This window comes from Apis florea, unplaced genomic scaffold, assembly GCF_048593485.1.
Source record: "Apis florea isolate Af1SG1 unplaced genomic scaffold, ASM4859348v1 contig_3802_pilon, whole genome shotgun sequence".
Classification (NCBI taxonomy): domain Eukaryota; kingdom Metazoa; phylum Arthropoda; class Insecta; order Hymenoptera; family Apidae; genus Apis; species Apis florea.
The window spans coordinates 1875901-1900362 of record NW_028256863.1 but is presented as its reverse complement, the minus strand read 5'-3'; the positions used below and the strand labels follow the sequence as shown (position 1 = coordinate 1900362).

At 18.7% G+C, this 24462-nt stretch overlaps 2 protein-coding genes across 5 annotated transcripts; one reads left to right on the top strand and one right to left on the bottom strand.

Moving 5' to 3' along the window:
* The first annotated feature begins 656 nt into the window (after window positions 1-656).
* On the top strand, window positions 657-8690 carry mtRNApol (mitochondrial RNA polymerase). Its single transcript, XM_086916623.1, has 18 exons — window positions 657-1309; window positions 2097-2210; window positions 2282-2478; window positions 2769-2947; window positions 3581-3924; window positions 4061-4398; window positions 4549-4812; window positions 4901-5245; window positions 5427-5594; window positions 5746-5862; window positions 5987-6187; window positions 6438-6713; window positions 6957-7202; window positions 7313-7472; window positions 7639-7882; window positions 8014-8185; window positions 8283-8374; window positions 8512-8690. Exons 1-18 carry the CDS (start codon window positions 1165-1167, stop codon window positions 8627-8629), a joined length of 3720 nt encoding a protein of 1239 aa, XP_086772749.1. The 5' UTR covers window positions 657-1164; the 3' UTR covers window positions 8630-8690.
* Window positions 8678-20646, bottom strand: tefu (Serine/threonine-protein kinase tefu). 4 transcript variants are annotated; one of them, XM_086916621.1, is made up of 19 exons: window positions 20502-20646; window positions 20058-20195; window positions 19539-19959; window positions 19030-19383; window positions 18556-18952; window positions 14087-18432; window positions 13529-13855; window positions 13164-13469; window positions 12822-13036; window positions 12378-12724; window positions 11730-12190; window positions 11375-11604; window positions 11012-11128; window positions 10738-10893; window positions 10424-10569; window positions 10208-10314; window positions 10024-10125; window positions 9756-9806; window positions 8678-9321 (listed from the first exon to the last, which is right to left on the bottom strand). In XM_086916621.1, exons 1-18 carry the CDS (start codon window positions 20571-20573, stop codon window positions 9757-9759), a joined length of 8292 nt encoding a protein of 2763 aa, XP_086772747.1. In that variant the 5' UTR covers window positions 20574-20646; the 3' UTR covers window positions 8678-9321; window position 9756. The 4 variants fall into 4 exon arrangements, with proteins under 4 accessions (XP_086772747.1, XP_012340735.3, XP_086772746.1 ...); XM_012485281.3 differs by lacking the exon at window positions 9756-9806 and having other exon boundaries at window positions 9847-10125; XM_086916620.1 differs by lacking the exon at window positions 9756-9806 and having other exon boundaries at window positions 9847-10125; window positions 11375-11601.
* Between the last annotated feature and the right edge of the window lie 3816 nt (window positions 20647-24462).

Here is a 24462-nt window from a genome sequence, read left to right as displayed (position 1 = left end):
TTTATGTCTTTATTATATAAAATTGAAATATTTATATAAAATATTTAATTTAGTTTTAGTTTTATAAATTTATAATTTATAAATTATACATAACAATAATTATATAAATTTATTATTTTATTTTAACATTATGTAAACAACATTACTAAAGAAATTTTTATTTTTTATTAAAATTAAATAAAATTAAATAAAAAGAAGCTATTAAAAGATAATAATTTATATTTTTTTAGAATATTTATTTAAAATTTATTAAATAATTTCTTAGGCAAAGTAAAAATTAATGTAACGTAAAAAATTAAAAAAAAAGAAAAATATTGAATATTAATATTTTAAAAAAAATTTTTTTAATTTTTAGTTTATTTAAATTGTATCATTGTAAAAATATATATTATATTTGTATAATAATGCTGTAATATAATTTATAATATAAATGTAACATTAAAATAAAATAAAATTGTTAAATATTTTAAAAATTTTTATTCAAATTTTTTTAAAAGTTTTCTAATTATTTTTATCACAACTTGAAACTTTTTTTAATCATCTATTTATTATAATTTAAAATATATTATATATTTATCTAATTTATTTTAAATTATTTAAATTATATTATATTATATAGTTATATTATATTATATATTATATCATGTACTTATATTATTATTTTATATATTTACACTTATATGAGTATTATTAACTTAAACTTAAAGTGCGATTATTATTTAGTTTTATTATAATAAAAATAGTTTTATATATTAAAAAAAAATGTTTTCCTTTATTTTATTATTATTTTTTTTTTTAATTTAAAATTCGTTTAAAGAATTGATTTTCTATTTCGCTTTCTCTTTTACTACATGTATAATATAAAAATATTAATAATTTAAATTTAACAAAAAATAAGTATAAAATTTTAGATTCCAAATAAAAAATTTAAAATAGAATAGATATTCTTTTGTAGAATAGAATGGCATTGCCATCTATTAATTAAATGATCATTTTATTTGACTATACAGTGAGATTATGAGACTTTTCTTTCATAGGTTATGTTATTTTATAGGTTATATGTATAATGATTGTTTCTGCATATAAATTTGCTTCTATTACTTTCTATAATATTATTTATAAAATGATTAATTATTATATAAGTGAATAATTTTATGTAATCATATGAAAATGTATAAACTTTTGGCAACACGAGTTACAAAACGAATATCTTCACATGGTGTTTATTTTGTATCAAGACAAATAATTGTGCAACGATCAACACATTTGTGTTCTTTCTGTAATTTTTATCACGGAAGAATATCAAAATGTATGTTTAATAATAATATTAACAAATTTATGAAATATTTTAAAACTTAATATAATTTAATATTTCAATTTTATAAAGTAATTATTATTATCAATATATGGTTTAAGTTATAGTATTAGAATATTATTTATTTATTTAGATATATGTTTATTATTTTTTTCCTTTTAGTAATATTTATTTTTCCATCTTTATTATTTATATTTTTAAATATATCCATAAGTATATAAATATATGTAATTTTTTACATTATTTATATTTATATTTATTTATATTTTTATATTTCACAAAATGTTTTATTATTTTGTAAAAAAAGTGAATTTTAAAGTAATTACTTAAGATGATTATTTTAGATATTGAAATTTGAAAATGAAGTTAATAAAGCTTTCAGAAAAAAATATATAGCAAAATCGTTTATTTTAATTATAACTTTATAAATATTTATATAAAATAATAATAAAAATATAACGTCATTTTTGAAATATTCTGAAAATTGTTGAAATATTTATATATGTATTCCAACAATTTTCAGGATATTTCAAAATTAAAAAATTATTAAAAATTTATATATATTAAATATTTAGTTTGAATAAATGAATTAATTTAAATACAATATTTATTTAACTGATATAAATATAAAATTTATATTTATTTATACAAAAATAAAATATAATGTAAAATATAAAATTTAGTTTCATATTTATATTTATATCTAAATTATTTATATTAATAAATTTAATTAATATATATATAATGTAATTAATATAATGTAAATTCATTTTATTTATAGTTTTAAAACATCATCAAATTCGTATTTATACTACAACAGCAAATATATTAGATAATTTACCAAAAAAGAAAGAAATTAAGGAAAGAACAAAAAAATATGCTGAACTATTAGCAGGTAAAATTTAATATTAATTTTGAATAAATGAATTTAAAATTATTTTTTAATATAATATTATTCTATTGTAGTAACAAATGAAACGGCAAGTAATAAAAGGACTGAAATACAAAAATTAACAGCATGTGATTTGTCCATGTTTGTTGATAACACTACTACTATAGATGATTCATACAATGATAAAAATTCTATATTTAATCATTCTCTTAATTTAAAATTTACTGAAAATTATCATGATTTTTATGATAATGAAATTTATTTAAATTTTGTAAGTTATCATATTAATTTATTTTTTATTGACTATTTTATTTTAGATCATGTTTTATTTAAAATATTAAGATATGAGATAGTTATTTAAAAATGGTAATGTAATATATTTAAAATTTTAAATATTATTAAAAAATAAATTAAATTATTTTTAAAAATAAAGTAGGATATAAAAGAAATAATTTATTTTTGTAAATAACATAATTATAATAATAATTTGTAAAATATTGATCATAATATTACTATAATTAATATATTATTAAATTTATTTATTTTTTAATTGATTAATAGGAAAAAAATATAGATATAGTTATTGATAATAAAAATGAAATGAAAAATTACAAAAATTTTTATAATAAAAAGAAAAATAAAAATTCAAATGTTTGTAATGAAACTAAAAATAATTTTATCACTCATTTTGTTAAAGAAAATAAATTAATAAAAAGTAAGAAGATTGATAATTTAAATGTGTAAGTATAATAAATATTTACTTTTTTATTCATCAAAATGATATATAATAGTATTTATTAAATTTACTTTATTCTTTGTGTATTCTTTATAATTAGACTATCAATGTTTATATAAATTTATGGATTTTACAAATTTTTATATGAATTTTATATGAAAGAAATAGAATTTAAAAGACATAAAGATAAATATAACTAATAGTATTTAATTTTAAATATTTTTGCATATTTTATAATTTTTTATAAATATATATAGATTTATTCAAGATATATATCAAAATGATATATAATTTCATTGAAAAAAAATGAGATATTTCAATGTAAATTTAATTCTGTCACAAAAAAGAAAATATTTATCATTTCATTATGTTTTAATTATTATTCTATTTATGATTAATTATTATTCTATTTTTAAAATTATTATAATAAAAATATATTAGACAAAAATTAATTAATTGATTTTTTATAATATTAAAATTATAATATAAAATTTTTTATAATAAATATAAATATAATAAAATTCATAAAATATATTTTTTTCTTATATTTCATTGATTTCTTATATATTTAAATATATGCTTATTGAATATTTTTTATTACTTATTAAATTTTGCATTAATTATTATTTTTGTTCAGAAATGCAGTACAAAAAAAAATAAATTTACATAAGATCCCAAATAAATATGAAATACGAAGTTATGTTGAAAATTTAATAGTACATATACAAATTTATTTAAATTGTGGTTTGTTAAATAGAGCAAATAATACATTAATGAAATATAGGAAAAAATATATTCAAAATTGTGATAAAAACATTGAACTTTATAATATGCTTTTGGAAGCTTATGCTTCTAGAAGAAAAGTAACAAAAGTTTTAGAGTTATATGATATGATAAAAGAAGATTCCTTAACTCCAACACCACAAACTTATGTATATATATTTGATGTTTTGGGGAAAGGATCTACAAGTAATCAAATTGGTAATTATATAAATTCTCCTCTAATTTATATTCATATATTCATATTCTAATATATATTCTTCTTTTATATTAATTTTTAAAAATAAATTTTCTATCTGTAAAATATTTATATATTAATAATCTTTTTTATTTTTAGTACTATTAAAAAAATTAAATAATGAAATGAATAATTATAATATATCTTTCGATGACATCATTAATAAATCATATTTTAAAAATGATCAACAAGAAAATGTATTAAAAGCAATTAGGATATTAATACCAAACTTTAAACCTTCTTCTATAAATATAGATACAATGTACAATTGTAAACTTCTAAACCAAATTCCAATGTCAAATAATTATGAAAGTCCAGTGAAAGAATTATTAACTAAGGAAGAATTAAAAGATCTCTTAAAAATACAACTTCAAAATGAATTAGCAATTGAAATACAGATACCAAGTATTAAATTAAATGAAAAAAATGCTAATATAGTAAGATATTATTGTGTAATATTATATTATTAATATTTTATTATTTAATATTTCAAATATAATTATTTTTATAATTATAAATTTAATTATGATTTTTATCTTCAAGATGTAATAATATCAATTATTTCTTTTTTTTCTTTATATTATAAGGAAAGAATTATGGAAATAGAAAATTATTGGAAAAAAGTAGCATTTACAGCTTTTGAAAGGAATTTAAAATGTTTAAAAGAAAAGGAATGTCAACAACATAATTTGATGGTTTTATATCCCTTTTTAGAAGTTTTGGATAAAGAACATTATATAAATGCTATATTGCGAGAAATTAAACAATTAGCCATAGGATCTGATACTTATAGTACATCTCTTAAATTATTATATATAACATTAGGAAAATATATTTATAAAAAATATGAGGTATGAAATTATTTTAATATATTTATTAATAAAATATTTATGTATTTTATTTCGATTTTAATGCACATTAAATTTTTATAACTTATAGATCGAAACAAAAAAAAAAACTGGAGTTTTAGATAAAATAATTAGTACTTATTTAAGGTATCTTGAATGGTATTTACATCCTGAAAATAAGGCATATTTAAATAATATGAATAATCGCACTATATGGCAATATTTTGAACAAGAAACAAAATATAATGCATCTTTAAATACTGTTTGTTTAGAATGGCCTATAGATGTAATTATAAATGTTGGTAAATTTTTATATAAAATTATTTTGAATGATATAATGCTTCAACCTGAAATGTTGAAAGGACAAGATATAAAACATTCTATTCCTGCATTTTATACATTATTTAGAAACAAAGGAAATTATTTATCAGAACAGGTTTGTATATGCAAATTAAATATTAAAATATTTGAAATTTTATAGCATCTGATATTGTGCTTTTTGAGAATATCAGATTTCATTTTCTTGATGTATAGAAATTAATACTTAGGAATTTTTCTCATATATAAAATTAAATATTACATGAATATTGTTTCAATAATTTATTTTTATGTTACAGGTTAAACCTCATCCTTTTTTATCAAAATTATATAAAAAATCATATATACAAACATTAACTTTTGATGTACAACTTTTACCTTCTTATAGTCCACCGCTTCCATGGACTTCGATACATTCAGGAGGATATCTTATAACAAAAACCGACTTTGTAAGATCTCCTAACATTGTAAGTTTTCTATTTTAATTTATTTTTTAAATATATATGTATAATATCTGATATAAGAAAAAAATGTTTATTATATTTATATGTATAATATTTTGAACATTATTTTAATAATATATAATACATAAGCATAATGTTCATACTTGTTATTTAGGATTATCAATTTCAAACTACAAAATCTAAACAATTATTTCCTATATTTGATTCATTGAATCAAATTAGTTCTATTCCATGGAAAATTAATATTGCTATACTCGATATAGTGATTAAGGTAAATTTCTATTATTATTATTTAATGAATTATTATCAATAAGAAATATTAAATATTAAATATTATAATATTAAATTATTATAAATAATTTTTATTTATATATTTTTATTCTATTTTTCATAAGATTTTTCAAGATGGTGGTTCTGCTGAATTAAATGTTCCTCAATCAGTTTCTGTATTATCTCCACCATGTTCTTTAAATAAAAATGCTACTATTGAAGACAAACAAAAAATAGCAATAATTATGGCTCAATATAGACAAAAAAAGAGTGATATGTATTCTCTATGGTGTGACACTCTTTATAAGCTATCTATCGCTAATCATGTATGTTTTCATTATTTTAATATAATAATTTATTTTTATTATACTATAATTATTATTAATAATTAGATTATCATTATATTAGATATGAAATAATTATATTAAGAATTTTATTAAATTTTTTAATTCTATATTCTATATTTTTAACTGTTCTTAATTATAGTTAATTTATTTTATTTTAATATTTTTATATATTTTTCTATTTGTTGTGTATGTATCTATGTGTATATAATAACTTATTCTTATTTTAAAGTTTAGAAACAAAATATTTTGGCTACCATATAACTTGGATTTTAGAGGAAGAGTTTATCCAATTCCTCCTTATTTAAATCATTTATCATCTGATTTGGGTCGTTCTTTGCTTTTATTTGCAAAGGGAAAACCTCTAGGACCAAATGGAATAAATTGGTTAAAATTACATGTTATTAATTTAACTAATTTTAAAAAGGGAAGTTCTCTTGAAGAACGTCTTGAATATGCAAATCAAAATATGGATAATATAATAGATAGTGCTACTAAACCTTTAACAGTAAGTTATTATTTAAAAAAATATTTTTTTAATTTATTAAAAGATAAAATAAAATTGTGTAAAATATTCATAATTATTTGTTTATATATTAAAAGTTTTTATAGATGAAAATTCAAAATGAATATTATTTTCATATAACTTCTTTCAGTGATAATTTTTAAGAGTAAATTAATATACATATGATTTCTTTTAATTAGAATGTATAAAATAATTTTAATTAGAATTAATATTTGTATTGTGAAGGGTAAAATGTGGTGGAAACAATCAGAAGAACCATGGCAAACTTTAGCTGGATGTATAGAAATAGCAAATGCATTAAAATCACCAAATATAGAAGAATATATAACTTCGTTTCCAGTACATCAAGATGGAAGTTGTAATGGACTGCAACATTATGCAGCTCTTGGTAAAGATCAAATTGGGGCAAAAAGTGTTAATTTATATCCATTTGATGTTCCAAAAGATGTATATTCTGAAGTTTTATCAATTGTAAGTTTTTAGATATTTAAGATATTATATTGATTTAAGTTTTTAGATATTTAAGATATTATGTAAAAATATAAATATTTTCAAAGAAAAAATATTTATTTATATTTTAGATAGAAAATCAAAGACAAATTGATGCAAAAAATAATGTTAAGATTGCGCAATTATTAGAAGGATTTATAAAAAGAAAAATAATAAAACAAACAGTAATGACAACAGTATATGGTGTAACAAAATATGGTGCAAAACATCAAATAGCAAGACAGTTACGAGGTATACATTTAATTATATTCTCTCTCTCTCTCTCTCTCTCTCTCTCTCCTCCTTCCTCTCTCCCTCCCTCCCTCCCTCCCCCTCCCCTCTCTAATATAGACATAATAGATATATTTATTAAATATTTTTATATTAATAAGTACTATAATATTAATATTTTATGTAGATACACCAAATTTTCCGCAAGAATATATTTGGCCTGCTAGTATTTATTTGACGGAATGTACATTTTACAGTTTAAGAAAAATGTTCAAAAGTGCAAAACAAATTCAAGATTGGTTTACAGAATGTGCTCGAATTATTTCTTCTATTTATTGTGAAAATGTGGAATGGATTACTCCATTAGGTCTTCCTATTATACAACCTTATATCAAGCAATCAACATCAAATATATATATTAAAGGAAATGGGTTAGTAAAAATATATAATTTTTTTAAATATTTGTTTTAATAAATATTATGTGCTTCAAATTGATTTCATTATTTAATATTTTAACATTTAGAAATAATATTTTTAGAAATGATTTTTTTTATATATATAGGAAATCTGATACAATAAAACAGCGGAATGCATTCGCACCAAATTTTATACATTCTTTGGATTCTACTCATATGATGCTTACTAGTTTACATTGCAATTCAGAAAATATTACTTTTGTCTCAGTACATGATTGCTTTTGGACTCATCCTTGCACTGTAGATGCTATGAACAAAGTAAGTAAAGTGTAACTTTAAGTATATAAATAAAAGATGAAAGTAACTTAAATTTTTCTGTATTCTTATATATGAATAATTATTATATTATTTATAGATATGTAGAGAACAGTTTGTAGCTCTTCATTCTAATCCTATCCTTGAAGATTTAAGTAAATTTTTCATAAAACGATATTTACCAATTTATGAGTAAGTATTTATCAATCTATCAATTTAATATTCACAAAAATAAAAAATATGTAGATTATATATTTATATTAATATTTTTATATTAATATATAGTTACATTATAAATAATATTTAATCTAAATATGATATAATTTCAGAAAACTAAAATATAAAAATAATGACATAGAAAAAATACACAAACATTTAACTGATGTACCATCAAAAGGCACTTTCAATATTCATAACGTTTTGTCATCTACTTATTTTTTTAATTAAATTTTTACAAATCTTAAATATTTTATGTAAAATGATAATAAAAATAAATTATAATCTAAAATATAATTCTTATTATTTATTATAAAATATATTCTTATTATTTCTTATTATTTATCCTATTTTTAATATATTTTAACAGCGGCATTTAATATAAATATCTATAAAGTTATATTATGATTATAATTATATAATTATATATGCTAATATATATTATATGCTATATATGCTAAAATTAACAAATAAAACTGAAAATTTCAGTTCTTTGTAGATATATTTTACATAAATTTAAATATTTACATTTTTTTTACAAAATTTTTTTATTATAAATGATGAAACTTATATCAATAATTTACAATTTATAAATAAATAAAAATTTAAAAAACAATATTCATAATTCTTTATAAATATTATTGAATTCTTATAAATTTTACTTTTGACAAAATAATAAGTAATTTAAATAATAAATTTAAGTAAAATATTCATTTCTTATAAATATTATGAAATATTAAAATATTATAAATATGGTTGCCATCCATAATATAAACGACAAAGATTTATAGGATCGTGAGCTTGTTGTATAAGTCTTTCAACTTGACCAGATACACTTGACATTAATCCTTCTTCGGTACCCTGTAGCTTTTGTTCTATTCTGAGAAGAGCTTTTTCTGCTGACTTATTAGTTGCTATAGAATCTATTAATAACATATTTTTTTCTTAATATTAATATATTATAATTATTAATATTTTAAATTTATATTAATATTAATTATATTATATTAATATAATATTAAACTATTAATATATATACAAAGTATCTCAAAAATATTGAAACATTTGTTAATATATGAAGATTTCTAAGATAATTTCAAGTAACTTTTCTTTACAAAAACTTTCATTATAGCTTTGTTAGATTTATTAAAGAAAAAACATTAGCTATTTATAAAACGCCTAGTCTAATCAAGCCACGAATAGCGTTCTATATACTATTGACCGAACATGAACAAATTTAAGTAATATATGTCATAGAAAATATGTTGAATATGAGATATAATATATGAATATAGATATGTTATTAATAAAATATTATATCAAAATTATATCACAAAAAGTATAATATTCAACATACATTATTCAACATATATTGGTTTGTATTCAGTCCCCGGCATGTGGTATAGTACTGAAAAAAAAAAAAATGTAAAAGTAAAAATTATATTTACATTGATTATTTTCAATTAATCTCGATGAAGTTCCACTTTGTATATCATGTGCTTTTGCAGGTGTTATACTCCATTTAAATAATGGATCATATAAGAGAACTTGAAGTAATGTTATAATTATTTGTCTTTGATCACGTAATACTGTTAATGTTTTCTCACAACAATGTCTCATTGTACCTTCTACACCAGATACACCCATTCCTATTTCAATATTTTGTGTAAGTCGAAATGGAATAGTTTCAGGAATTGGTAATACTTTTCCCTGTTCAAATGCTATACCTAGTGAATTTAATAATATATAATATAAAAATTCCATCATATTTATGGAATTGTATTATAAAAATTATATAATTCTATTTACCAAAATCAATATGAATTACTTCAGCAGTTGCTTGATCAATTAAGATATTATTTAAATGTCTGTCTCCTAATCCTAAAATATATCCAGCCATAGATGTTGTTGCTATGCTATAAAAATACATGAATAGATAAAATGTAATAATATAATAAAGTATAAATATAATATTTATATATTGTCATACATATATCATTCAATTTATTAATAATAAATTATTACCTGCGGATATATGCTAATCTGCGTTCAAACCATGTTTCAGGTGATGGATATTTTTCAACAAAAAAGTGATGCATTACTGGATGCATATGAGTACAGCAATCCATAAATACTTTCAATTTTACTTCAGTTGATGATTTTCCTACAGCCTAAATAAGACATATTATATGTATGTTTAAAATAAAATATCTTATAATAAATACATTTATTAAATATAAATGTATGTATTTATTATAAGATATGTACAAATAACCAAAATAACAATAAGTTAAATATTATCAATTTTAAAATAAAATATTATTCAAATATAATCTTACAGCTAATTTTTCTTTACAAAAATTTGCTGTATAATCATTAGGGTAATATTTCTTATGCAGTCCTGATATATTATTTGAACCTATTAATACAGTTATTATAGGTGTTGTATTATCACACCATTCAAGTATTCCTGACCTTTGTGTTAATGGCACAACCTAAATATGCATAAATAAATATATAAAATAAATATTTAATATATTCAATATAATAAATTGAATTCTATAATAAATTAAAGAAAATGTTTAAAAAATACAAACAATGTATTGATATTACCTTATAAGTTCTAATTGTTAACTTCCTACGTTTGGTATCTTTATAAGACTTTAATAAAGTATTCATTACGTTAAAAACTTGTTGCATTACAGCATCTTGTCGTAAATCATCTCTTCCCTAAATAAATATATATTTAAATAATTTAAATTTAAATATATTGAAGTCTAATATTTTATTAATATTTTATTAATATTCTATTCATATAATTATTACTATTATAATTATTATATATTATATTCGTATAATTATTGTACGAAATAAATGCATATATTATTTATAAATATATATATTAAATGTATATATTATTAATTTTTAATAGAATTAAGTATTAATTTGATATTAGAATATTTATAGATTACATACTTTTATTAATTGATGTCTTCGTATACCATCTGTACCAATACAAGTTAATTTTTTTGGAGTGTTCACACCTCCAACAGTTTCATATGTTTCTATGTATTTAGTAATACCAATAATATTACTATAATTTTTATATGGTTTTACGTTAATTGTTAATGTTGGTACAAATATATTTTCAAAATTTTTAATTTTTAAAATTTCTTGATTTCTTGGTATTTTTATTATACAACCTGCTACAAATAAAAAATATATTATAAATGATTTAAAACTGTTGTCAATATATCTTTTTATACATAATGATATGTATAATTATATATATAATAAATAAAATATTTTCATTAAAGTGCAATATACTTACATTTATTTGAAGTAGTTGGAAGATTGGCTAACATAACTAAAGCATGTGATAATTTTTCCATTTCTTGTAGAATTAAATTTGATTTTGTTAATTCTTTTAATAATCTTCGAGCTCCAAGAACTCTTGGTTCTAAAGTTTTACCTTTTTTAAATGTAGTATAATCATAATCACCATATAAATTTTTTAATGCTAATAATACTGGTAATGTATGATGAGGATGTTCTAAAGCACAACGTTTTATAATAAAATATATTTTTTCAGAAAATTCATTAAAATCATCATTCATATGTGCTGCTAATTGTGGCACAAGTGGAATAAATTTGAAAGATGGTATTTTATTTAAATTTTCTTGCAATAAATTATTAATTTCTTTTTGATGTATATTATCTAACCAAAGTGCTATTATTCTAAATATCAATAAATTATAATTTTCACTTTGTTGTAATGTGATTAAGTAATACCTAAGAATGAAAACATAATTTTTATTCTTTATAATATAATAAATAATAATAATTAATATTAGATAAAATTATATCAATTTTAATATAATTAAAAGATTTAATATAATTAATATAATTAAATTTAAATATTAATAAATATAATAAATAAAATATATATTTTTTTAATATATTAAAATATGAAACTAACTTTAATGCTAAAATTAAATAATTATCTCTTTCTTTCTGTATATGTTCCAGTTCTGCCACATCATTTGTATTTTGTCTTTGATTTAAAATCATTGCACTTCTAATATCTTTATCTTCAGTAATTGAATGTTCATTAATTCCTTTATAAGAGTATACAACACATTCTTTTAAATTTTCAAATTGAGGAGATTTCATATATATACTAATTTGCTCAAATTGATTATCAGCAAAACGAGCTAATGCTACTTGTGTATCATGTAAATCTTTAATAGTGTTAATATTTTGTGTAGTTCTTATAATTGATGTGTTTATATCTATAGATTTCAAATAATAATCCTTTATCACAGTCTGAAAGATAAGTATAAATTGTAAAATATTAGATAATTTCAGTTTTTTTCATAATTTAATTTTCTCTTATAATTTAGTCTAAATGTAAAGTATGTACTTGAGGATTTTCTGATTTTGTTTCAGCCATCCAATCTCCATAAACTCTTAATATTTGTGCTTGCAAATTTATATCCAAATCTTTCTTATACATTAAATTACGTAAAAGAAATCTTCCAACATATATATCCTTTCTAAGTCGTGCTAATAGAGATTCTTGATAAAGTAATTGATCTTGAATTTTTTGTGGTATATCTTTTTGTTTTGTCAAAATAGCTTTCATAAAAAAATTTATAATATATATATAATATATAAAAAAAATGTAATATAAAGTAGCAAAATAAAAATGAATTATTATAATTTATAATTAATTTAATATTATAACACTTTTTATTATATATACCTAGTGCACGAGTAGCAATTTGCAAGTCTTCTTTATCTGCTGCTATTTTTGATATTTGTAAATATGTATTAAAAAGTGCATTTTTAATATTTATATTATCAATTAAAATATTATTTATTTGAAACATTATAGTTCTTTGAGTTAAAATGGGTTCAATATATTGAAAATCACTAAAATTTGCAACATCTTGCTGTTGCCATTTATGCAATATTTGTTCATATTCATCTTGTTTAGCAAAACTTAATTCCTCAATCTCATTAATTAATTGTAATTGCATTAATTTTTCATATATAGTTTTATTACTTTCTAAAAATAATCAATTTTTAAATAAATATAAAAAAATTAAAAATTTTAATAATTCTTACCTAGACTAATGCTTTTAAGTGCTTTTATAATGCTTATGCGAGCATTTTGAATTGCATCTTGTATACCTATTTTATTACCTTCATGAAAATATTTTAATGCTTGATAATGGTAAAAATTATAATCATGTTCAGATACTTCTAATTTTAAATTACAGTTATTCTGTGTATATAAAATTTGATTTGTTTCACAAATATTCCAATTACTAAGTCGCCAAGCACATTCGTATTGAATCTCTTCATCTATTTTTGCACCATTCTTCAACATAATAGATATAAAATTACTAAGTAAATATTGAAGACCTGATTGTTGTAATCCATTTACCATTTCTGAAATATAAATTATAATATAAATATAAATATAAATTTGTTTAATTCATTAAAATTTTATAATTAATATAATTTAATTCTACTTAATATTTTAGAATAAAAAATTAAAAATAAAACGTAATATTTTATGACAATATATTAATATTGTTTTATTAAAATTATTATAATAATTATAACATTAATATCGATGTATATTATAAGTTCAAATCAACATATAATTTTATTATTCACCTTTGATTACTGCCATATTTCCAAAAGAAAGTTCAACATCTTGTGCAAGCATTACTTTATTCCACTCATTTGTATGAATATAATGTTCAATACGAGTAGAATAATCTAATAAATGTGAAGAACCAGTACCATTAATGGCATCAAAATCACCTATTTTTGCATAAGATTCTCTAAGTATATTTTGTATTACTCTTCCTTGTTCAGGTGACAATTCATAAACAAAATCAATTTTTGAAACAATATTAAATTTACTATAATCATTTAAAATAGTTTCACAAGACATTTCTGCATATAATATTGCAGTAAAAAATGCTGAACAATATTTAGCAGCTTTTGCAATATATATATAATTTAATTTTAAAATATTGTTTGAAATTTGCATTCTAATATAATTCACAATATTTAACATACAACGTACAATACAATGATCACAATTTATAAATTTGGTATTATTTGTTTCTATTGTAAAATTAAAATGATATTCAAAGAATTTATTAATACATAAACATAATGTAGTTATAAATTGTTCATCTGTATGAATTATTAAAAATATAATTCTTGGTAAAATTATTTCACAAAAATCAGTACTTAAAGTACAAATGGGGATTAAATTTTCAGAATAAAATCCTATAAAACATTCTAAAACATTACATGTTAATGCTATAATCCAATTGGAATATGAACCATCAGATTGGACTGTCCAAATAGTATTATTTTGATTTATAATATTATTCATTTTTGTATAATTTATTTCAATACTACTAATTTTTGAATTTTTATTACTTATAAATGGCTGAATATAATTACTGGGTAATTGTACTTGTGATTCATCCAAAATAGTCTTTAGATATTCCATGTATTTTATGTTCAACAGTTTTTGTCCCCAAGAAGATGAAAATACAACATAAAGAACATTAGCACTTTTCTTCCGAATTTCAATATTATTTTGAAATAAGAATTGTATCATTGTTATTACTATTTTATATGATAATATTTCTATTAAATCAGAAGATTCTCTAACATGATTTTTTTCAAAATATATCATTGATGTCAAATCAATTGGGCCTAAGTCACCTAAACATTTTACGGCTTCGAGTGAAACATTTATATCAGAAGATGCTGTTAATTTTATAAGTTTATACACCAATTGATACAATATGCTTGAGGTACAATCACCAAAAAATCCATGAAATATTTCAAGTTTATCATATAATTCTCGTAATTCTTCTTTTCTTGTAGATAATTGTAAGTGTAAATGAGCAACATCTTCTACACTATAATGTATACATTTATCAGATATTGTATTCAAAAAATGTTGTACTTCTTCTTCCAAACTACAAATTTTTTTTGCTTTATATTTCAAATTATAATGTATATTTCGTATATCTAAAAAGATGGGATCTTTTGGAAATAAATTTAATTTCTCTATTGCGTCATATAATATTTCTTTTTGATCAATTATTAAGAACTGTAATATTTCTAAACTTATAGGTACGTTTTCCATTTGTATTATAGGAATTAAAGTTATAACAGTGAAGTTCAAAATTTCTTTGATTTGTTCACATCTTACATTTAAAACATGTTTTATAAATTTATAAAAATATTTACATGCCATTTTACGAAGAATATCATCATATATTTTAATTATATGAAGTAAAGTATAACCAATATCTTTTATAACATACATAGATAATGTATTAAAATAATCTTCTTTCAGTTCTTTAATAAGTAATGTACAAAAAAAAATATACTGATGAAAAGCTTTTATCTTATATTCCTCAAATTTTTTTTTATAAATATTATGAGTTAAATGTAATAATATCTTTTGCAATACATTTGGACAATTACAAACTAAAACATATTGTATAGACATTTTTTCTGTGAAAAAGTTTTCTTCCATATACTTTAAGCAATCAATTATTATATCTTTTTTAAAATGAGGTGGATCTGATACAGGAAATGATATTCTCTCTTCTAATATTTCTTCAAGATAATCTTCATCATGTAATCTTTCAATAAGAAATATTAATACTTCTTCAAATTTATCTTTAAATAAATTAGAAAATTTTTTTATTTTAACAAATTCATCTTGATTTGACACTAATTTATGAAATATTCTGCATGCTAATTGTTTTGAAATATTTTCATTATTTCCATTAATACAATACAATAACCATGATAAAATTTGTGGAAAAATGTTCTCACTAATTTGTTCAAATGATAATTTAATGGAACTGCAAAAAGAAATAGTACTAGAAAGTTCTAAATTTTGAAATTTAATAAATGTTAATGTATCACTATATGTTTTATAAAATTCTTCTTCTGATTTACATTGTATTAAATTCCAAGGAAATAATTGTGATGAATATTTTGAATTAAACCAATATGTCATTAAATAACTTAAATTGTCTTCAATAATGTTTGAATAATTGATTTGATTTGCCATAATATTTATGGGTTTTGAAATCATTTGATTATCTACTTTTTTGTCAATACTAAAGCGTAACATTGTTAATAAAGCATGACATTGAAATGTTCCACTGGTAGATATTATAGCACCAAGCATTAATAATGTACTTCTTATTATAATTTCTTTTTTATCTGCTTTCACTTTATCATCTGATTCATTGTTAATAATTAACTTATCTATTAATTCTTCTATTTGTTTAAATAACATTTCTTTCCATTTGAAAGGTATAGTTCTTATCGAATATATATTTTGTATACATTTAATTATTTGTACTCGTACAAGAAATGAAGAACTATTAAGAGATATTAAAATTCCTTCAATTATTGGCATTTGATTTGAAGCATTATGTGTAACATAATAAAAATGTGAAGGATTAATATAAATAATTTCTGTGAGACATTTAATAAATTCTTTATGAACAATAAAACCATATTTTTTTTCAGATTGAAGTTTATTAAAATGCATAATAATATCCATTAAATTATCTATTTTGTAATTGTGACTTAAGGCATAATTAAAAAAATATGGTAGAATATCAAATATATAACGGATAACCATTTCATCTTTATAACATTCGTTATATAATTTCAATAAATTTTTCAATGGTAGTTCATTGTGATTTTTCCATAATTCTTCTTTACCATATTTTTCTGAAGATTTTAAAACTGTTATAGCCATTATAAAATCAACTGTCTGTGAAAGATCATACATATTAATATTAAGTAAATTGTTCATAAGTTTTATTTGAATTTCACATTTTTCTTGTCCTGTATTTATACAGCAAAATAAAGTTAAAGCTTTTGTTGCTTGTATTCTAATTGTACCTTCATTACAAAAATTACATTGTCTTTTTTGTATGATATCTCTATCTAGATATTTACGTTTATTTTGTAAAGACTCATAATCATTATAATAATCATTATTTGTTTTATAATCAATAAGTTCATGATCTTCAATATTCATTAAATTAAATATATTTTTTAACATATCTAATGTTGCAGATGTAACAATTATTTTTGCCACATCAATATCATATGATGTTTCATATAATGTATTAAGTGCTTTTGTTACATTATAAAGATAAATATATTTACTTCTTGATGGATCTATATTTTCTAATAAACCATAAACAATATTTAAATAATTTTTCATTGCTTGCATCAAAGATAATTCTTCAATATTTTTAGATATCATATTTAATTGTCTCATTATTGATATAACTTTTGCTATAATTGTAATTTTTATTATAATTACATGAAGATCATCACTTTCATTTTCATTGATAATAACATATAAACTATTCATTAAGTAACTTACAATATCTTGTATGTATAATACATGTTCATTTCTTTTTGGTTTTTGTTTAGTATCTTTTCTTTTTTCCTCAGTAAATAAATTTTTTTTATATGTTAATAATAAATAACATTGTTCAATATGTTCATAAAACAATTCAGTATTTTGTTCATTTTTTAAACAATCACATGATTTATTAATATTATATTCTTTGAATTTTATTTGTTTTTCAGATTTTATTTTTAATGTAAGATTAATGAGTAATAAACATAGTTCATCAATTTTTATTTGTATTGCCATTTTATGCCAGGGAATATTTAATATCCATTTTATAAGACATGACCTAATACAATTTGAATTTGTTGTTGGTGAGTACATATTTATATTAAACATTGTAATATCAGTAGATAAAGCAAAATGTTCACAAATTATTGTTAATGTATGCAAACTCATAATTGACCATTTAATCACATTTGTAAAATATAGTTTTAAAAGTGTATTTGGATTTGTTATCTTATTATATATTATAAAGAGTTGCATAAGTTTATGAGTTGATATTTCATTCTGATTTATATTTAAAGATCTAAAATAATATTTGACAAACATAAAATAAATATTCTAAAAAAGTTTATATATTAAAATATAAATATTCATAAAAATTTCTAATGAATTTATCATAAAAAAGTTTAAATATTAAATATCATACCTTAATAAAATATCCCATATTTTATCCCAATAAATATTTAAATTTTCTACATCTATTACAGAAAATGTTTGTTCATTCATTAATAGAACTGCAGCTAATTCATATAAATTGTCCATAATATTTTCTTCTTTGCAAGATAATGTAAAAAGATCTACTAAATTTTTTAGGAATGTTGGAAAATCTTCTGATTTTAAACATGTAGGATATTGTTCAAATAGCATTGTTAAAACTTGTATCATTGGCCAAGCTTCTTCTGGACTATTATTAATAAGCATGTCAATTGGTCCATTTATTTTAGCAACAATTCGTCTACGTTTTACTGGTTGTATATAATCATATTCATTAAATGATTTTTTTTCGATAATTAAATCTGGATTTTCTAATATTTGTTTAAAAACTAAAAATTATATTTTTATAATTAATAATTAATAAAATATTTTTATTTTGTAATTTGAAAAAAAATATAAATGTTACCTTCAGTTGCAAGACGAAGAAAACTTTTTGAAAGTACATCTGCTTTAAAATCTTTTAAAATCATTAGATACATACTTTTAAGTGCTGCATACCATTTTTCCCAACTATAAGCATAGGCACCATCATCAGTTTTACATGCTCCTTTAGGATGATGAATTTGTATAAAAAGTAATAAAAGTTTGTATTTTTCAACAGAACCTTTTAAGCTGATTATACTTGATAAAATATTTTCACTAAAATTACACAATGTAATTCTATATTCTATTGCAATTTGTTGACATATTGTACTTGTAAGTTTATAACTAGATTCAGCTAAAATTTCTTGATCTATTTTTACATCAGGGAAAATATTTTCTGAAATCAAAAGAAGATATATTTACATATATATTTCACTGCAATAATAAACAATTTATAAATATAAATAAGTTTTTATTTTTACTATAGAAATATAGAATATTTTAAAATGAGTTTTAATTAAAGAATTTGTTTCAAAATATTATTTCACATACCTAAAAATGATAATAGTTCTTTTATATTTAAAATTAAATTTGTATGCAAACAACCATATTCAATAATCATTTGTAAAGCATCTAAAACAGTTCTTTTACTTTTAAAAGAAGACATATGATTATATAGATTTATACATATTTTTAATAATTCTTCCCAATATTTAGGAAGCATATTTATTTGATATATTCTAAATGGAAGAATATAAGAAATTAATACATTTATGTAAGTATCATAATAATACTTATATATATCTGTGCCTAAAACTTGTAAAATCAAGGGCATTATATCATTACATTTTAAAAGTGGTATTTTACGACAATTTGCATATTGAAATGTTTTTTGTACAAGTTTACATGTATTTTGTCGTTCAATAATTGCTGTTTTATTATAAATATCTTTACAAGCAAGTCTATCTGTTTCCTTTAATAAAAAATATAATAATTATATTTTTTTGACACTTTTAATATTAATTTTAATAAATTTTATTTTAATTATATTAAGAATAAAAATATACTTACATTTAATAATATTTTATGAACTATATGTAATATATAAGACCAATTTATAATATTTTGTGTTTTTTTTTCTGTATTTTTACAAATTTCTACTATTGCTTCTTCATTTTCATATATATCTAATAAATCTAAAACACATTTCTAAAATAAAAATTATTATTTATATTTATAATATTTCAAATAAATGATGTAAATAAAATAAAATATCTTTTATGAAAAAATAAATTATTAAATAACTCTAATATATTAGTTTTTATTAATGTATAATATTTATAAATATTAATTAATATTATTTTTATTAATATAGAAATATAGAAATATAGTTATAGAGAAATTTTTTTTAAAATGTCAAAATAAAATTAATTGATTTAAAGAAGCAAAATTATATAACGTATAATATATTAAATAAAAAATTGATCACATACATATATTTCAATAAATACATACTCTTTTATCTGTAATCTTCTTACTATCTGCATTTTTTAATATATCCTGTATTCTTTCTAAATATTTTGACATTGTACAATTGACAATAAAAATATTTTCTTAATGATATTTCAAAAAAAGTATTATATTAATGTGTGTGTGTGTATATATATATATATGAGTATTTGTGCATGTGTATAATATTTTAAAATATTAATGACATATTATTAATTCTATTATTTCAATATCTATAATTTACAAAATTAATAGAAGCGAAATAGCATTTTTTCAATTACAAATATCAAATATATATGAAACTAATATTTTAGTAACATTTTAACAAACTTCTCCTAATAAAAATACTAGAAAGATATTTTATAGCAAAATTATAATAATCATATAAAGTTCGTTTAATAATAATTATTTCTTTTTGTGTTTTTGCAAATTTTGTTAGAATTTAGTAAGTTCAGAATTAAAAAATTATTTGTGTGCAAAATTGTTAATTTTTAAAAATTTTTACATTATGCCATAGTAAACTTTTAACCAATCTATTCGATAATATATAAACTAGTGCGTTAAATTCAAATTATTTTTCAATTAATAAATTCATAATTCACACTTAGATTATAATATTTTTTAACACAATTTAATGTAGTGGAGTCTAAAGATCTTATTAATTTTCCTGAATTGTCCTTATTATTCATTTTTATTTATATATTATTATATATATGTATTATATTTATTTATATGTATTATATATATGTATTATATATGTATTATATATATTATTTATATTATTATTTATATTATATTATATATTATATATTATTATATATATTATTTTTTATTTAACAATAAATAATTTTTCTTAGTTTCAAATAATATTTTTATCTTTAATAATTAAAAATATAAAACATTTATTTTTACATATATATAACAGGGGTTACATATATATATAATTTTTACATAATATATATGCATACATAATGCATATATATATGTATATATATGCATATATGCATACAGTATATATAAATATGTATATAAAATTCGATGTTTTTATTATATTTTAATATTCTAAAATATAAATAAAATATTAAATATTTAAATTATTATTCAAAAATATTTTATATGAGATATTAATGATATTAATTGTAAAATAAATTATAAATTAAATTTGTTTAAAGATCATATAATTTTTAATAAAAAAAATTTCTTGTGAAATTTTAAAAAATGAAAGGATACGGAATTTCAACGTATTAGTTGATAATAGCTATAAAGTTAATATATACATATATGATGATAAACGTTCCCACAGACCAATTCTACTTCAATTTAGTTTAAGTATTGGACAGAGTTCAACTATCATCCTTTATGAATAATAATCTAAACTGTTAGTTAAATTCCATTTAATGTTTTTGACTAAAGTTCACATAATATTATTTAGGAATTTATTTCACAGCGCGCTGAATATTATAAAAAATTAGATATAAAATATTTATAAAAAATTTATAAGTTTTTTATTTTTTTTATATTCTTTATATCATACTATAATGTTAGATGTTAGATATATATATATATATATATATATATATATATATATATATTGTACATATACAATAGATAGATAAATATATATATAATATATATAAAATATATATATAAATACATAAATATTATTTTTTTTTATATCTAATATTTATTCACTACAATTTTATTATATTTTAGAAATTTTTTTTTCATATGACGAGAAATAAAGAAAATATTTTGTTAAAATTTCATAAGTACGATTGTACTACTGCAATAGATATGTGGCGTCAGCAGATTGTTATCGATGTTATGTTCTGAATATCGATCCGGAATGCTTCTGGTCATACGATATTAAACGTATGAAAAAAAACGGTGCAAAGTAACGTTATTTGTTATTTAATAGTAGGATTTTGTGTGGGCTTTGAAGTTTATATATATACGAACGCACGTGCGCGCTTACACACATACGCGCACATACGCGCGCGCGCACATGCCACACACATTATATATATATATATATATATATATATATATATATATATATATTATCGATAATGATGCTCATTTCTTGGGATGAAAGCAAAACGACTCGCATATAACGTTGAGTCGGATAAAATCAGCCTTTATAAACAGATTATAGTTCATAATCGGTCGTCAAGGGTCGTCTTACGAATGGCCTGGCAACATAATTCTTCCATTACGAAAGTTCCAGAGGCACCGAGTGCCAATTGATTGAAACAATCTATGCATTCCAGCTACACGTGATGTAATTGAACAGTTCACAGACCGACTAACAATGATAATTTAAAACACAAAACGTATTAATACGTTGTCTTATAGATCTATTCATATATCTATATATTTATTTATATACATGTTTGTTGTATTAATACAATGTTTGTATTAATATATGTAAAATTATACAAAAAAAATAAATATGTTAAAAATGCTAGTTTAAAATAAAAGACAAAAAAAATGAATTATATTTGTGTTATAAGAAATATTTTAATGACAAATAAATGAAAATTTTATATGATAAGGATAATTAATATTTTAATGTAATATAAATAATTTTTATATAAATATTTATAATGGAGATATAATATTGTTCAAATAGTGAATAATCTTATAATAATATTATATATATTATAATAAAATATATTATAAAATATATATAATAAAATATATATTATAAAATAAATATATATAAAAATATATATATTATATTACTCAATATAATAATTATATTCATTCAAAAATAATTCATACAATTCATTTTTGCAAATTTTGAATTTTTTAAATTTTTTTTTTATGATAAAATAAATAGTTTTTAATTAAATAATTTTTTTTAATTAAATATAATCTCACTAATTTATTAAATTATATTAAATTATATTAAATTATTTAAAATTTAAAATTATTTATTTTAAATAATATAATCTGATTAATTTATTTTATTAATTAAAAATATGAAATGTTTTAATTTATATATATAAATGTATATTCAAATATACATTTAATATATATTCATTTTATGCATAAAATTACAATTACTATAAAAAATCAAAATTTAATAAATATTACTAATAATAAAAATATTAATAGGTAATAATTATTAATAAAATATTATTATTAAACAAAAAAAATTTAAATATAATTTTATCCAAAAAAATTATATATTAACAGAAAGATATATATAGGTATTATAAGAGTAAATATAAAGATAAAATTAAATACTAAAAATTATGTAATTATAAAAAATAAATATAAAAATATATTATAAATAAATAAATATATATATATATAATAAATATTAAGAATTACATATATATTAATATTATGTGTAAATATGTAGTAATTTTAAAATTACATATGATTATAATAATTAAATTTTTGTTTTATATATGGAATATATTCATATTTGTCAATTTGATATCAATAAATTATCAATTATTATTACTTATTTTGATTTCAAATTTTTGCTAAATTCAGAAAGTTGATTAATTAATGAAAAATATAAATAACTTTTAATTTTCAATTTGTAATTTATTAATATATTGTAAAAATTATTAAATTTTAATTTTTAAAAAAAATATTTAATCTTCTATATCAATGTTTTTCGGATATTCGATTCGGATAAATTTTACCATTTCGTTTCATTTCGCAAAATTTTTTGATAAATTTATAGAATCTAAGAAATATTTTTTATAATCTACAAATATATATCATAATAGATTCAGTATTAATAAAACATTATTTAAAATAATATTTTCGAACGTTTTATATCGCAGTACAAATTCGGTTGAATCTGGAACCTAAAACAAGATTGAATAAAAAAAGAAAGCAAAAAAACTAGAAAATACATACATATGCACAAATATTAAAATTTCGTATACATTCAGAAGATAAGATTAAAACAGGATATGTCTGTAAGGTGGTATAAGAAAAAAAT

Bases quoted from the DNA above. Each gene is read 5' to 3' on its own strand.
- mtRNApol (XM_086916623.1), top strand. From the start codon at position 1,165: ATGAAAATGTATAAACTTTTGGCAACACGAGTTACAAAACGAATATCT. The intron at 2,948-3,580 runs GTAAGTATAATA...ATTTTTGTTCAG, and splicing joins AAGATTGATAATTTAAATGT to AAATGCAGTACAAAAAAAAA. The intron at 5,595-5,745 runs GTAAGTTTTCTA...CTTGTTATTTAG, and splicing joins TTGTAAGATCTCCTAACATT to GATTATCAATTTCAAACTAC.
- tefu (XM_012485281.3), bottom strand. From the start codon at position 20,573: ATGTCAAAATATTTAGAAAGAATACAGGATATATTAAAAAATGCAGAT. The intron at 20,196-20,501 runs GTATGTATTTAT...TTTTTATTTTAG, and splicing joins AGAAGATTACAGATAAAAGA to AAATGTGTTTTAGATTTATT. The intron at 10,570-10,737 runs GTAAGATTATAT...TGTCTTATTTAG, and splicing joins TTTGTAAAGAAAAATTAGCT to GCTGTAGGAAAATCATCAAC.